Raw genomic sequence first — 16,436 nt, forward strand, 5'->3', positions numbered from 1 at the left:
AGGTTACGAGAAGGGTCCAGTCATACTTGATAAAACACCAATAAACACTACAAATCAAGCTTGAGAATCAGTTCTTTTCAATTCCGAATGTGTGATGTGTAGTAAATACTAACGATCTTAACAGTCATTTTCAACTAAACTGAGTGGGAAGACATGGGTATTGGATGAAGATCTATGGACGCAGAGACAGAATTAAAAGGGAAGAATTCATAGAAATGAATATAAATCAATTTAGAAAAGGTATTACTATGTGTACCGCTCGTATATTTTTTCACGAAAAAGAGTTCATTTGGCGTAAAAATCGAGGAAATACAGTACTCTGACTTTGAAAATACAGTACATTTTACAGTACGCTTTTTTCTAAAAATAGTGAATAAAAAACAAAAGCAAATAAATTTCATCAGCATCTTACGAGGAAAACAGATTGAAAAAATGACATGCGAATACAACTATGTAATGAAAACCGCGAAAAAGCCACCGCAGAGATGGGACTCGAACCCGTAGCAAGCCAAATACGGGTAAATCGTTTTGCCTATTAAACTGCATGTGAGACACACATACAAACAGCCTAACTGACCATAAGAACCGAGCAGGTTCAGCTGTGCTCGGGCCCTACAGCGTTCATTTGTAGTCATTTCTCAATAATCCCTCCGCAAGGTGTTTCAGCCCTCAATTAGTTCGTTTTTTTGTATGTTTCACATGCAGGATAGCTTAATTGGCAAAACGATTCAGGAGGATAGGAGCTATTTTCGGATTCGAGTACCGTCTCTGCGGTAGCTTTTTCGCGGTTTTCATCACACAGTTGTATTCGCATATCATGTAAAACTTACTCAATACGGCTCTACGTCTTAACAAGACTAAACAAATCGTTCAAAGCAAGTTCATAAACTTAAATATTTTTTATTTCCTTTTTAGGGCATTTTAAAATTCGTCAAAAACTGAAAAATGTGCGAAAGTAATAATAACATTTTTGAGAAGCGGATGTTTTTGATAATGATTTTGATTTATAGTATATTTTCTTTTTGGTTGAGACATTTTTCCTTTTTTTTAATCATCAAAGTTTCGCTTGATTGTTGTGACGCGCTCTGAACAAGAATTATTAATGAAAAAAATTGTGTGTGTTGTTGTTGTGTTGTCATTCACATTCGCTACGTGTTGTTACTATTCTTGTACTGCCATAGATCGAAATTCGATGCGTTGAAGATTTAAAATTCTGTATTAAATTTTTGTGTAAAAAATACAGTACATTTCAGTGTAGAAATACAGTATAAATTAAAATACAGTAGATTTGAGGGTAAAAAACAATACACAGTATTTGAGTCGAAAATACAGTACAATACTATAAAATACAGTACGGATACGAGCGTTAACTATGTGTCATGTTGAAGCAACTCATTTCATCGGCGTCAATCATAATACTACTAGAGCTATATCATTCAAATGGGTATGAAATACTATACTGCTCGATATGATGAAGAGTTGAAGTAAATTTGACTAGTTCTTCAACGCTCCGAAATACTCGATCATATCAATGACGATGCTGACATCATACACCACAACTGAGCGGAAGGGACGTTGTCGTGTAATTTACGACAGGGGTTCAAGATCTGAAGACTGATTAATCATTTTATGGAACGACAGTCAATACTCCCGTGAATTGTTGAATGAATAATTTTAGTTAACTTTCAAACTTTAAATTGACTCTCATAATCGTTTTCTTACAGACAACCTGTTCCCTTTCTTGAAATTTTTCTCAAAAAACAAATGACTCTCATCAGAAACCGTGTTAATTGCGAAAACCGTGTAAATAAAAACCGTGTTAATTCCGGAATCCGTGTAAAAAAAGCCGTGTATAAAAAAACCGTGCGAAAAAAAACCGTGTAAAAAGAGACCTTAGTGTACTGGAATGTTGTACTTAATGTTCTCGTGCTCCACATAGTGTACATTGTTATTGGCATCCAACTCTTTATAAAACTGGATGTAAACAACATTATTTGTCTTATTGCATTGAAGTGAATGCACACGTTTAATGTCAAGATGCATTTGCTCCTTAAGCAAACCTTCAAGTTCTCGTATCAAAGATCGAATTTTGCACTGCCCGAAGTCAACAACAATTGTATTCTTTAGTGTCGGCGGTAGCTTTTGTTCGTTTGGTTCACTCATTTCGAGGTCGTTCTATTGTTCACTACACAATACTGTACTTGGTTTCTTCTGTCCCGAACGTAAGCGGTTTTGTTTTATCGACTGACTTGGATGAGATGTAAAGCCGAACTGAACAGCCAGTTGATGTTCGAACTTGATCAATGGCCCATCTCATCGACCTGTGTCAAATGGTACGGTTTGTAACACTATGGGTCTCCAAAGCTCCGTTCGGACGTCATTTCTTCCAGCATTTCTATTACCTTTCTATAGAGTTTGGTTTGTCACTTCGTAGAAAATTAATGCACACATAGTTTTCCGAAAAGTTGTTGTTTCGAAAACTGGCAAAAAGCACGAAGTGCACTAAATCTTCAATGTTCATTGATTGTTGAGAAACTTGAAGAAACATATTCTTCCTAAGATTTACTGAAATCTGGGCGCAAAAAGGGGGCATTGGACTAGCAAAGGAGCTGCCAGCGGTACGCCTTTTGAAATCGCATTAATCGTGAGATTTTCAGAACAGTGGACATTAGTGTCGAAGTTGAGTCGAATAACAAAAGGGTATCAATATCAAAATCTTCTGGGAACAGGAAGCACCCAAAACGACAGATTCACAGAACAATTTAATTCTCAACAAGCCCGACGTTTCGTCCGTTTTTGATGATTTCCCTTGAAAAAGGCCATCAAAAACGGTCGAAACGTCGGGCAGTTTAAGAAGAATTAAATCATTTGCCTAGTGATTTGGGGCCGAGAAAGCCGTCAATGCTTATATAAACTCATCTTCCAGTCGTTACAACCATCAAACGATTCACAGAACGCTTCTTCGGAGAAACACTCTCAAGGAACTTGTATGACGTTCTCCTCCAAATGCCCAACCGGTGCAATTTGGTGGATGGAAGACGAGACGCACAATACGTCAATTCCAACGCTGACCAGAGAGCAAATGTGCCTGATGATGTACGGTACATCCGAATCGGAAAATTAGGGTACAAAAGTTCCCATCCACCGAAACCATGAGAATCTTTCATTATTTTGGATAGATTTGGCACCTGCTCACTACACGTCGGGTACGTTTGAAATGCTCTGGAAGAAAAAAAGTAGATTTTGATTGAAAATGCCAAAATCCCATAACTGCACTAAACTGCATCCTATTGAGTTTAGCGGTTTCGTCGGAAATATTGAAGAGCAGCTCAACGAAAAGTTACCGAGAAAGTTGTGCTGAATCTAATGGAAGGTTTCAGGGTAAAAGTTCGAACGTTTTTCAGAAAAGAGAAGTAAATATTGAAACTCACGTGAATTCGGTCATATGTATGTTGATTCTGAATTCGTAGAAAAATGAATATTTTTCTGTGAGACACTTTCTTTAATGAATATTTCTCACCTATTCATTGCACATATAGTTGCGTATTTTGTATAAAAACAGTCGAAGATGATATATTTTGTTGAGCCATGTGACATTGCGGGCAAAAAATGATTTCAGTTCAGCATCAGCATTGTGATTCTAGTACATTATCAAATAATTACACTCTCCGTTATTACTGGTAGAGTATCTTCACTTCATAATTCACGATTGTTATTGTTATATTGAAATTAATAAAATAACCTGCACGAACTTTAGACGGAAGGATGGAGTAGTGCTGAGTGGAGGCACTGGAAAGCCATCACAATGTCACCCTCTGACGATGCTGTTATTAATTAACTTATTACGATTTAGCACCCAATATGGATTCTTTTGCCACCCCTGCATCGATTGTGATCCAATTAAAAACCGCACTTCAGTAGCACATTCAATCAGCTTTCACAACACGCACATCCTATTGAGAACACCCGAAACAAGGTCATTCCGACCAGCAGAAATCGACTCCACCCGTCACCGAGCAAGCCAACTTTGTAGCGGTGAAGACCACGACCAATGCTACATGGTGCGTAAAATGGGTTTTGCCTGCTGTCTGCCCCCCGGTAAGACCCGTCGTCGTTCGTTCACGGTACCGAAAATCCGCCAGCTTTTCATGGCTGAAATAATGACTGCGAACACGCACCGTTTCATGCTTTTACGTTATAGCCATTGTCACGGCTAGCATAATCCACCGTTCGAGTGACTTTGCTCTTTGGATTGACATGTTCGCTGCCGAGGTTGCCGGATACAGACGGGGTCGATCTTTTGGATAGATATACATTTTTTTCTTACTATTGCGAGGTACCTTTTAGCGTGTAATTATGACTAATTCGGTGGAAATGATTGCCCGCGCAAAAGACTGGAATATGACAGTCTTTTAGCACTTCATCTTACCGTTTGTTGACTTAATCAATTGCGATTATCACGGCGGATTGATCGTGAGAATGAAACCGACTTTTCGAATGGGGAATGATTTGAATTGAAGCGCCTTAGTGTGCCTTTTTTATTTTTTCCAATTGCTGTTGAATTGTGACGCGATGTCTAACGGTGAGCTTATAAGATCTGTCGTTTAATAAATTGAATTCAATTTATAGTTATATTTGGTGGTACAAAGGGTCAAAACCTCAATCATCTGCTTTCATAAAAAAATTTGATACTATTTAAACTTCGAGATAAAAATGATGATATGGTTCAAATAAATCTCATTATAACACATAGACAGAAATAAGAATTTTTGCGTCAATATATAACAATGGATGAAACATGGATTCATCTCTTCCAAAGCGTCCCGAAAGCACAACAATCGGCTGGAAAGGGTATGATCTCGGTATTTAGGGATGTGCGTGGTGTAATATTTATCGACTATCCCGAGAAAGGCAATACCATCAACAGTGAATATTATATAGCGTTATTGGAGCATTTGAAGAGCTGAAATTGCAAAGAAGTGACCGCGTATGGCAAAGAAAAACACCTTGTTTCATCAAGACAACACACCGTGTCACATGTCCATCAAAACAATGGCAAAACTACATGAATTTAACTTCGAATTTCTCCCACATCCACCATTTTCGCCAGATTTGACTCCCAGCGACTACTGGCTGTTCGCAGACCTGAAAAAAAATGCTCGCCGGTAAGAAGTTTTGCTGAAACTGAGTCCTATTTTTAGGCAAAAGATAAATCGTTCTACAAAAGTGGTATTTATATGTTAGAGCTGCGCTGGAATGATTGCGTTGTTCGTGATGGAGATTACGTTGATAAATAAAGTTAATTTTGAGCTAAACAAATTGTCAAAACAAGGCCCGGGACTTTTCAGCTCATGTGTTAAATACTACCGCTTGTGAAAAATAATCAGTATTGAAAATTTATTTCTGATTATTAAGATACAACTGAACAAAAGTAATAATGCAATAAGCATCCAATGTCTGTAACAACGAGACAATTAAATTCGCGGTTGACAGCAACAACATAATACATAATAGGCTGTCCCAGTAGTAGTCTGAGTACGAATCAAAATTAACAATACAAGCTTAGTTCTTGAGCAAATCGAATTTTATTTTATAATTTAGTACTCTATTATGCACTACTACACTTGAAAGTAACATTTCCGAGATCCATTTAATTTTACACCAAGGCACCGACAATTTTCCAATTAGTCTGAGACAGTTTTGAGGATGCATATTTTTGGGTACGAATTCTACACGCTTGTACCAAATTTTCGTGTCCTTCGCACTGATGCCAAACCCAGCCAAAATAGCGTCACTGCAAGCATTTCCGAACGTAAAAATCAGTATTTGTTGTCAGAAATGGACTCAGAAACATTCCACACTTACAAATTTCTTACCAAACCATTGCTTTTTTACCGATTTTTGCCTAAAAATTATCAACTCCTTCAATAATTGGTACAGTACGAATTGCAAAGTCTAATCATCACATACTTTGTTTGGTTTTCACTTCGTTTTCGATTTTTCTGTTTTTTTTTTCAAGTCCTCAGCAGCGCTACCAACTATACCGATTTCTTGGAATTTATACCGATTTTTGGACTCGTTACAGGAATACAGAGTTGCTCTCTTAAAATACTGATAATACAATTTTCATACAAATAAATACCAATTTTCAGTTTTTGTGTTTGATTCCATAGATTTAAATCAGGCGGAGCGGCCTAACTAAATTGATTTTAGAGTTTTAGAGATGGATATTGTACAGATTGATTTTTCCGACAAATACTAATTTTTGTAAAAAAAAAAATGGTTGGTAGCTCTGGTTGTTATCAAGAGCAGCGCTGCCAACTATACCGATTTTTGGACTCGATTCAGTAATACAGATAGGCTCTCTTAAAATTCCGATATTTTATTTTGATACAGATGAATACCGATTTTAAATTTTTTTTATTCATCAAAGATTTTGAATTTTTGTGTGTGGTTCCACGGTGGTGAACCAGGTTGTTCGATTTTTTTTTGTTCTCAAATCTTAAAACCAGTCCGCTCTCAATACATTTATCGAGGAGAAAGATGTTATACAGATTGATTTTCCGTCAAATAAATATATTTAAAAAAAATGTTGGCAGCTCTGGTCCTCACTCCATATCGTGTCTTTGTTCGGTATATCTCGATCGAAAGCACCCTTTTTACGTATGAATTGCTCGCATAATTTTCAGGCCCAGAATTGGTCCACAGGGCCGGATGTACCTCCATATTTTTCCCAGTTCATAAATATAAAATCCTCACACTACCTCCAAACCGCTTTAAGAACGGCTCCGATGCTCGGACCTTCAATTTTGCCAATTAAATCAGAGAAACTTTAGAAATAGTGCTTCTTTTGCGCACATTATCCTTGCGCTTTTTCGGGGTAATGCTTCTCATTCTGATGAAAACTGAAAACACTGGAATTTGAGAATCGCAGATTTATAAATTGAAATATGATCATAATACAGCTGTTGAAACGTCTTCTAAAAATAACAAAGACACTTCCAAATTCTGCTTTGACTTTCTGGGACACCCTATAGTACACCCAAACCTCCGTTTACGAACACTTTTTATACGTTACCTCTTTTTACGTAACTTTTTTTACGAACCGAATGCCAAATAACGTAAACTTTTATTAAGAACCTGCTTCGTAAAAAGAGGTTTTGGCATACATTGAAAGCGATTTCCGACTCATTTATACTCCATGGAAACTACTACAATATGGGTATTTTTGGAACGGGTTTAAAGAGTAGATTCCAGAAAATGATGTTCTTGGTATTTTGAAAATCCAAGATGGCGACTTCCAGTTTCTTGATATTCCTTGGAAACCCTTACAATATGGGTATTTTTGGAAAGTATTTAATAAACAGATGCCGCAAAACTATGTTTGGTGTCGTCTCGAATCCCAATATCAAATCCTCCGGTTTATCGATATACCTTAAAAACCCTTAAAACACAGAAATTTCCGGAACATATTGGATACCAATAAATGATGTTTGAGCTCGTTTCAAAATTCAACAAGGTGACCTCCGGTATTGTGTTTTCAAGGAACACCAAGTTCAAGGAATATGGCAAAAATTTAAAAAAATACTAATAAACCAGAAGTCACTGTTTTGGATTTCAGAACCACCTCAAATTTCGTTTTCCGACATCTACTTTTCAATCTCTTCCCGAAAGTACCCATATTTTAAGGGTTTTCAAGGAATATCAAGAAACCGGAAGTCGCCATCTTGAATTCCAGAACTACCTCAAACATCGTTTTCGGACATCTACTCATCAATTACGTTCCGAAGATACCCATATTGTTAGGGGTTTTAAGCAATCTCAATAACCGGCAGCCGCCATCTTGGATTTTGAAACGATCCCAAACATCATTTTCTTGCACTTACTCTTCACATCCGTTCCGAAAATAACCATATGATGAGCGGTTTCCACCTTCAATACACAAAACTTTATTACGAAGTAAATTCCAAAAAACGTGAACTTTTTTTACGAATCTAATCCCAAATAACGTAAACTTTTTTTACGAACTACCTCTTTTTACGATCCCCCGTTTAGTTCGTAAATGGAGGTTGTGGTGTATCAGATAGAGAAAAGTGAAATTCATTTGCCTTATACTAACTTATACTAACTCAAATTAATAATATTAAGCAAATCAATTCATTTTCACTGGTAGATGATTGTAGTAATAAATTTCTCTTGTGCTATGAGAAGAATACCAAATCAGTTGTTAAGTTTTCTCCGTTAGATGCGAAGGCTTTAAAAATTGTAATGATGGTTTTGGTGGTTTGAGCACAGATATCATTGTAATTACTGCGAAATAACTACTCCGGTAACCAATAAGCACATACTAATGCCGCATTATGACAGCAAATAACCGCTAATTGACATTTCAATCGCATTTGAGACTGAATTAAGGCCGACTTTGACAAAATACACGGCTATTCAAAGATAATGCTTATTTATGGCTGGTGTGCATTCTGATAGCTGAATTCTGATTGATTTACAACAAATGAGCTTTCAGATTGCAAATATAGAGCTATAAGCATTTTTAGTGCTCATAAAAGGCTATTTTAATCTCGTTATTAGTGCTTACTGGTTACCTGGGTAATAGGAGTTAAGTTGCGTGAAATGATATTAAGAATTGGTACCATTTCAACTCAGATCGAACATCTCAACAGCATGCTAGCTACTATTGCCGGCCATCCCCATCTCCAACTCACATTAAAGGATAAATGATAAATGATACTGAAGAAAGAAAATGCTTATGCTTCACCTGCTTCACAGAAGGACGACGACTCCTCCCACTTTTCTGTAGGTGTCGACGAATATCAAGTCTAGTCTAGGTCCTCTCTAAGCCTCACTACATAACACATTTCATTACAGTGAATTAAATTTCTACAACATTTTCATTGTTTTTTTTTTGTTCCAGATCCGCCAAGAGCAAGGATGGTGACAGTCTGGATCCGGTCCTGCGGGATCGTTCCTTGTCGGCCAATGCAGCCTCGAAGCCGACGCAGATTCTTGTGCGCCGCCCAACGCATACCGGTCAGAAACCGATCAACTGTTCGCCCTCTGGTGGTGAGTTGTACAAGTTCAGATCGTTCAGCCTACCTATTTACCTACAAATTATTCACACATTCACACTGTTTGTGTCCTTTCTTAAACCTTCACTTTTGTATCTCTATTATTTGATCGGCACCCACACAACTCCGTTAGGGAGGCTTAAAGTAAATTCTCACCTTTTGTTTTTTTTTATTTGTTTTTTTTTTCTTGTCCTACCAAGATTATATAAAGTCACTACTTTTTGTTAAAATTTTTTGGTTTCTAATGCAATGTTTTTCTGCGTTTTCTCACCAACCGATTCTTAGTACTCATAATTCACTGATCTGTTTTATTGCAAACTAGGTAGACAATTATTAATCCCAAGTTTTAAAAGTTTCTAATTCCAAGTAGATGATGTTGTGAAAAAGATATTTTAGTTAGTGTTACTTTATGCTATCAATTGATAGTTTAGTTTTGCCTTAGCAGTAGCGGTTTGATATTACATTACTAATTATTTTCCCCATTTTACATTGTATGTGTCTATTTGCAAAGTTCATATAGATTCGAAATAGTCATTAGTTTTGGTGATGAATCGGTCATGTTTTATTTTTCGTTTTTTTATTACTACAATTTTGTTCATGTAAATAAATTTTGTAATTGTTCTAAATTTGTGCTGAAATATTGACACAACCAGGATACGAGTTTAATTATTATTCTTTGTCTGTTTTTTTAAAATAATTTTACTCTGTAAATAAATCATGAAACGATACATTCGGGCATTCAGCCAAAAAAAAGACAATAAAAACAAACAAATAATAATACCGTCCCTAATTGGAACAGAGCCACCAAGGTTAATTAATTTAATTTTGCTGCATCTTACAGAAGATAAAAGCTCTTCACATGCATCTTACGCACAGGGTTCCGAATCCTCCTCGTCGGCTACTAGCACTAATACAGTAGTTATGGTCCCACAATATCCAAATTCCAGTCAAAATTCGAGAGTCAATCAATACCATCAAATGAATTCGGACAAGCTATGCGCATCTACCACCTCTATCCCAGCCAGTACGTGCCATCCGACTACCGGAGGAGGTCCCACGTTTGGTAGTCCTCCCGGCGGCCCCACACCCGGATCACCTCGTTCGTCCTATCCATCCCCCACACTGTCGTACTGTAAAACCTCCATCAAAAAACCCAAATTGGATCCTCCCCAGGAGGAGGAGGGCAGTGCTTCGTCCTACTCCTCATACACTTCCATCCAACAACCACCGCTGGCCAGGGTCAGTCCTCAACCCGCACAGCTAACCCAGTACACTGGAGCTCCTGTTGGTGTTGGTGTTGTTGGCACGCCATCATCCGTCAGCACTACCAGTGTGTGTAGCGGCAGCACCACCACAACCACTGAGTTTCCGTCTCCGAATGATCATGGTACGCCACTGTTTCTATCAAATATAACTCTCTTTAAGTTACGTTTTTTTCTCACCTTACTTTCATTACTTTTCATCCCGTTCAAATTTCGTTTTTTCGTTTGTTTATCAGACCTTTCCTTGTCTCTGTCATTGCCATCGGAAAATTTGCTTGGTCTTACTACAATTCGCTTTTAACATACGATCGCACTGCACGGATGAAATTTCGCAGTGTTTTCCTAACTTTCTGTACAAAAAGGGTGCTTTGGAGTGAAATGAAGTTACAGTGTCCTTCGGGTTGCAACTGCAGTTTACTTTTTTCATCCCACGATTTTATTTTTTGGCCTGGCTTCCGGCTTGAGACAATTGTAAATTTTCGCTTCCTAATGTGGATAAATAACTCACTATATGCTATACTCGATATATGCTGAAAATATGGTCTTGAGAAAGTAAACTAAAGTTGGTTTCTATGATTGTGATACGCGACAGATTCAGAACTCCGAAGAATAAATGTCTCGCAAGAGTTTCTTTACAATAGTAAGTAACCTTAGAGAAAAGCAACCAAATTGTGAATTCAAGAATCAAATGATATTACAACCAAAAATTATAAATATTAAACACTAAACATTAAACATTAAACATTAAACATTAAACATTAAACATTAAACATTAAACATTAAACATTAAACATTAAACATTAAACATTAAACATTAAACATTAAACATTAAACATTAAACATTAAACATTAAACATTAAACATTAAACATTAAACATTAAACATTAAACATTAAACATTAAACATTAAACATTAAACATTAAACATTAAACATTAAACATTAAACATTAAACATTAAACATTAAACATTAAACATTAAACATTAAACATTAAACATTAAACATTAAACATTAAACATTAAACATTAAACATTAAACATTAAACATTAAACATTAAACATTAAACATTAAACATTAAACATTAAACATTAAACATTAAACATTAAACATTAAACATTAAACATTAAACATTAAACATTAAACATTAAACATTAAACATTAAACATTAAACATTAAACATTAAACATTAAACATTAAACATTAAACATTAAACATTAAACATTAAACATTAAACATTAAACATTAAACATTAAACATTAAACATTAAACATTAAACATTAAACATTAAACATTAAACATTAAACATTAAACATTAAACATTAAACATTAAACATTAAACATTAAACATTAAACATTAAACATTAAACATTAAACATTAAACATTAAACATTAAACATTAAACATTAAACATTAAACATTAAACATTAAACATTAAACATTAAACATTAAACATTAAACATTAAACATTAAACATTAAACATTAAACATTAAACATTAAACATTAAACATTAAACATTAAACATTAAACATTAAACATTAAACATTAAACATTAAACATTAAACATTAAACATTAAACATTAAACATTAAACATTAAACATTAAACATTAAACATTAAACATTAAACATTAAACATTAAACATTAAACATTAAACATTGAACATTAAACATTAAACATTAAACATTAAACATTAAACATTAAACATTAAACATTAAACATTAAACATTAAACATTAAACATTAAACATTAAACATTAAACATTAAACATTAAACATTAAACATTAAACATTAAACATTAAACATTAAACATTAAACATTAAACATTAAACATTAAACATTAAACATTAAACATTAAACATTAAACATTAAACATTAAACATTAAACATTAAACATTAAACATTAAACATTAAACATTAAACATTAAACATTAAACTTTAAACATTAAACATTAAACATTAAACATTAAACATTAAACATTAAACAGTAAACATTAAACATTAAACATTAAACATTAAACATTAAACATTAAACATTAAACATTAAACATTAAACATTAAACATTAAAACATTAAACATTAAACATTAAACATTAAACATTAAACATTAAACATTAAACATTAAACATTAAACATTAAACATTAAACATTAAACATTAAACATTAAACATTAAACATTAAACATTAAACATTAAACATTAAACATTAAACATTAAACATTAAACATTAAACATTAAACATTAAACATTAAACATTAAACATTAAACATTAAACATTAAATATTAAACATTAAACATTAAACATTAAACATTAAACATTAAACATTAAACATTAAACATTAAACATTAAACATTAAACATTAAACATTAAACATTAAACATTAAACATTAAACATTAAACATTAAACATTGAACATTGAACATTAAACATTAAACATTAAACATTAAACATTAAACATTAAACATTAAACATTAAACATTAAACATTAAACATTAAACATTGAACATTGAACATTAAACATTGAACATTAAACATTAAACATTAAACATTGAACATTGAACATTGAACATTGAACATTGAACATTGAACATTCAACATTAAACATAAAACTTTAAACATTGAACATTAAACATTAAACACCAATTATCAAACATCAAACATAAATAGTAAACAGTAACTGGCAAATATCAAATAGTATAGTAAACACGATAAATAAATAAATAAAATTGGAAATATTAAATATCGACACCAAACAAACAAGCAAACAGCAAATGATCAAAGGCAAATTGCGAATATCAACGGTCGATAATCTAACATCAAATATGAATATAAAATATGAAAAATCGAATCAAATGTGTAATATATTATACGGAAACTAGATTGAATGTACAATAATCAATATCGTATAGTTACACCTATGCACTGTAGATCACTGTAGGAAAGGGAATAATTTCGGTCACAAGAGTTACAGGAAAGATGTGTAGAACGTACAAAAAAAAGATCAAATTCGATGCGAAGATGTGCTAACTTATATTTTTTAATTTAATTACCAGATTATGTCACAATGGTGCCGTTTTCGGCCTGATACCCATTTTTTCACTTTTCAAATTATCTAAAGATTTCTCCACTAAAAAATATGTTATGCTCAAATTACGTTCGAAAATTTGTAAAGTTTTCTTTATTTATTATCTGATTCGATCTCGAAGCAGCCGATTGCCGAGAGAGAAGTATAGAGTTTGATTCGAATGGCAGAAATATGATTCGACCAATACCGAAAATAATTGAACACTAGAATTTTAATGCCTGATCTCGGCGAAAAAACTTCCGAGATTGTAACCGCCATGTGCTCGATAATTATCCCGACAAACTATGTTCCTATGGATAATCTCGACAATGCTAAATATGATAAATGGCATCAGTTAAAATGAACAATCCCGGAGGTTGCTTTAAACAAGGTTGTTTAAACATGTATTCAAAACCGCTAATAGTAATTGTTCGATGAAAACGACAGGACTCTTCACATCACTCCAAAGCAACCGAAACCATTTTGAGTAGGCTTTCCACATTCTCCACTGTTCGTATCTCCTTTACCCATTACTACCGCCCGTGTTCACTCTGTCACTACTCGCAACCAACCATTTACTGATTCAAAGATTTCTCCACTAAAAACATATATTAAACATGTTGCTTCACCCTTATCCATATTCACACTTTACATCCTCATCCTACTGCGAGCCAGCCCCACAAGTCGCGCCTTGAGCCTGAAATAGTCATGAAAAAAAAATAATTGTTTTGATTGCAACCATATTGTTAAGGAAGTTAAATTGGATGACCGATGACATGCGATGGAAAGGGACTTTAACTTTTACTTATATTTTTATATGCTGTTATATATCTGAGCAAAAAATAACGAGCATTTCGCATAAACTGAAGCTACCAAGAGACACCTGTCTGCAGGTGCAGAATCCTGCGTTTTTATTTTGTTTGATGTTTTTTTTTCTCTTGCATGTGACGCTTGTCTTGTATGACACTTTCTCGTGAGATGTAGCATGATTTTTAATGGCGGTAATATTGCATGTTTTTTGTTAATATAATTATTTTTGTTAGCATTAGTGTAGTAAAAGCTGTAGTTTTTATGTGCGGTGATGGGAATGCTTGTCGCTTATGTTTATTACGTCTCTGTGCTGTTGCTGCAATCATTGAATGTATGTGTACATCGTAAAGCTGAACCAAAAGTATGTAGTATTTCGCTAGCGAACAATTAGTATACGAGTAGAAATAGTTCACCATTGCAAACATTACAAAATCTTCACTCATTCATTGCATTGCAATCATTTGTCACACCTGCGATGTGAGACATTGAAAACCAGCCTGCCCAGTGCCCAAATTTGCTTGATCACAAATACAGAAAAAGCTCCAATCAGAACTTTCCCGAACGCTCATCCCGTTGGGATCATCACTGGATCAATTTACATGCCATTGAGTTTGTACTGATCTAAATAAATGCCATTAGTATGCAGTAAAGCTATGAAAAAACAGAGTAAAATGTTAAAATTTTTGTCATTCCTTCTCATGTTTTCATGTAACAAAAAGCAAAGCAAAGTTTTGGGATTACATTCCTTTTGCGGAATTTGATCGATTTGTTTCAACAGACTTCGCAGCCGGTTCTTGGCGTACAGAATCATTGCATGGCTTGACACAAATAATCCTTCCTGGTCGGGGCTTGAACATACGACAACTGGTTTGTAAAACACCAAACCGAGCTTTCTTACAGAGATAATGTACGTTGTCTTACGAGGTGGTTTCTTTAAAATACAAAATAGTCACCTATTATATTAAGTTTTGTTCAAGTTTCCGGGTAAATATTTTAAATTTACCGGGTGTGCTAGTTAAAAATGCGGATTTTTTTTCAAGAGTTCACTATAGTTTGCGTAATTTTTGTGCTGTATTATCACATTCTAAAAAACCATTGCTGTTGCTGTCAATGGCAAGTCAGTGTCATATACTTTTAGCGAAGTGAACATCTCAACATTAGTTAGAAGTAATGTCGATTCATTCATTACGATTTAAAAGTAAGGATTTCAGTGTGAAAGACAAAGAACGCAAAGGTCAACCCAAAATATGTGAAGATGTCGAATAGCAAGGGTTGTAGAACGTCGATAATACCCAAATTCTGAAACGAATGGCAAAAAGGTTAAACTTTAATCGCGAAGCCACGTCGTAGGAAAGATTCAGAAGGTGAGAAAATGATTTCCACATGAGCTGAATGATATACAACAAGGAAATGTGAAAAATGGTAAGCGAAATTTTTCTTTCTCGACCCAAAACCAAAGGGTTCCTGAATCTGATCGTTACTGGTGATTAGAAATGGATTCATTTTTTAAATTCCTAGCTTTAAAAACCATGGGCCGATCCTGGTTACCAAACGACAACAGTAAAATGTAATCGTTTCGGAAAGAAAACCGTGGGATGTGGAAAAGAATAGCACTACGTGCTTCTCAAAATGATAGTATTGAATCAAGCATAGTTCTAAAAACGACCAGCCTGCTGCGCAAGGCATGAAAAAGTCATTTCGCAGCACGACAACGTCCTCGCAGGCTGCAAAAGTGTTCAATAACATCATTTCTGTACTCGGATGGGAACGTTTACCCCACCCGGAATACTTCCTAGACTTGGTCCCTTCCAATTATCGTGAATTTTCATTGATTTCTCACGCACCTGCTTAGTCACACTTCGCCAGGTTTTGAAGATGTGGTAAACTGGCTTCTCGACTGGATCGCTTCAAAAGATGAACAGTTCTTTCGATGTGGTATTCGTGAGTTGGTGGAATCATGGAAAATCATGGTTAGTTTTCGTAGACAACTACTGTGAATAATGTATCTTGAACCTATTACATGTATTTCCATTTAAAAAAATTAACATTATCAAATGGCACACCTGGTTTAACAAAAAAAAATAGACAACAAAACTTTTATCTGCCATACGAACCTTCCGTTGGAAGACAGCTTTTTCTGGTTCTCACATTGGTCATCATATTCATATTCCATCATTTTATAGAATCCTTTGATAATTGTAGAAGTACTCCATTTCTACAG

The 16,436-nt window shown here is 34.4% G+C and overlaps 1 protein-coding gene across 16 annotated transcripts in view; it reads left to right on the plus strand.

Moving 5' to 3' along the window:
• Positions 1-16,436, plus strand: part of LOC131427345 (insulin receptor substrate 1) — a 632,725-nt gene that overhangs the window by 562,728 nt on the left and 53,561 nt on the right. For 13 of the 16 annotated variants that reach the window (XM_058590455.1, XM_058590456.1, XM_058590444.1 and 10 more), the window contains 2 exons: positions 8,930-9,078; positions 9,925-10,470. In XM_058590455.1, coding sequence (XP_058446438.1) covers positions 8,930-9,078; positions 9,925-10,470 — 695 coding nt within the window. The remainder of the gene's footprint in view (positions 1-8,929; positions 9,079-9,924; positions 10,471-16,436) is intronic. The other 3 variants (XM_058590458.1, XM_058590454.1, XM_058590459.1) reach the window with 1 other exon arrangement.

The sequence above is a fragment of the Malaya genurostris genome, chromosome 2 (assembly GCF_030247185.1).
Source record: "Malaya genurostris strain Urasoe2022 chromosome 2, Malgen_1.1, whole genome shotgun sequence".
Lineage (NCBI taxonomy): Eukaryota > Metazoa > Arthropoda > Insecta > Diptera > Culicidae > Malaya > Malaya genurostris.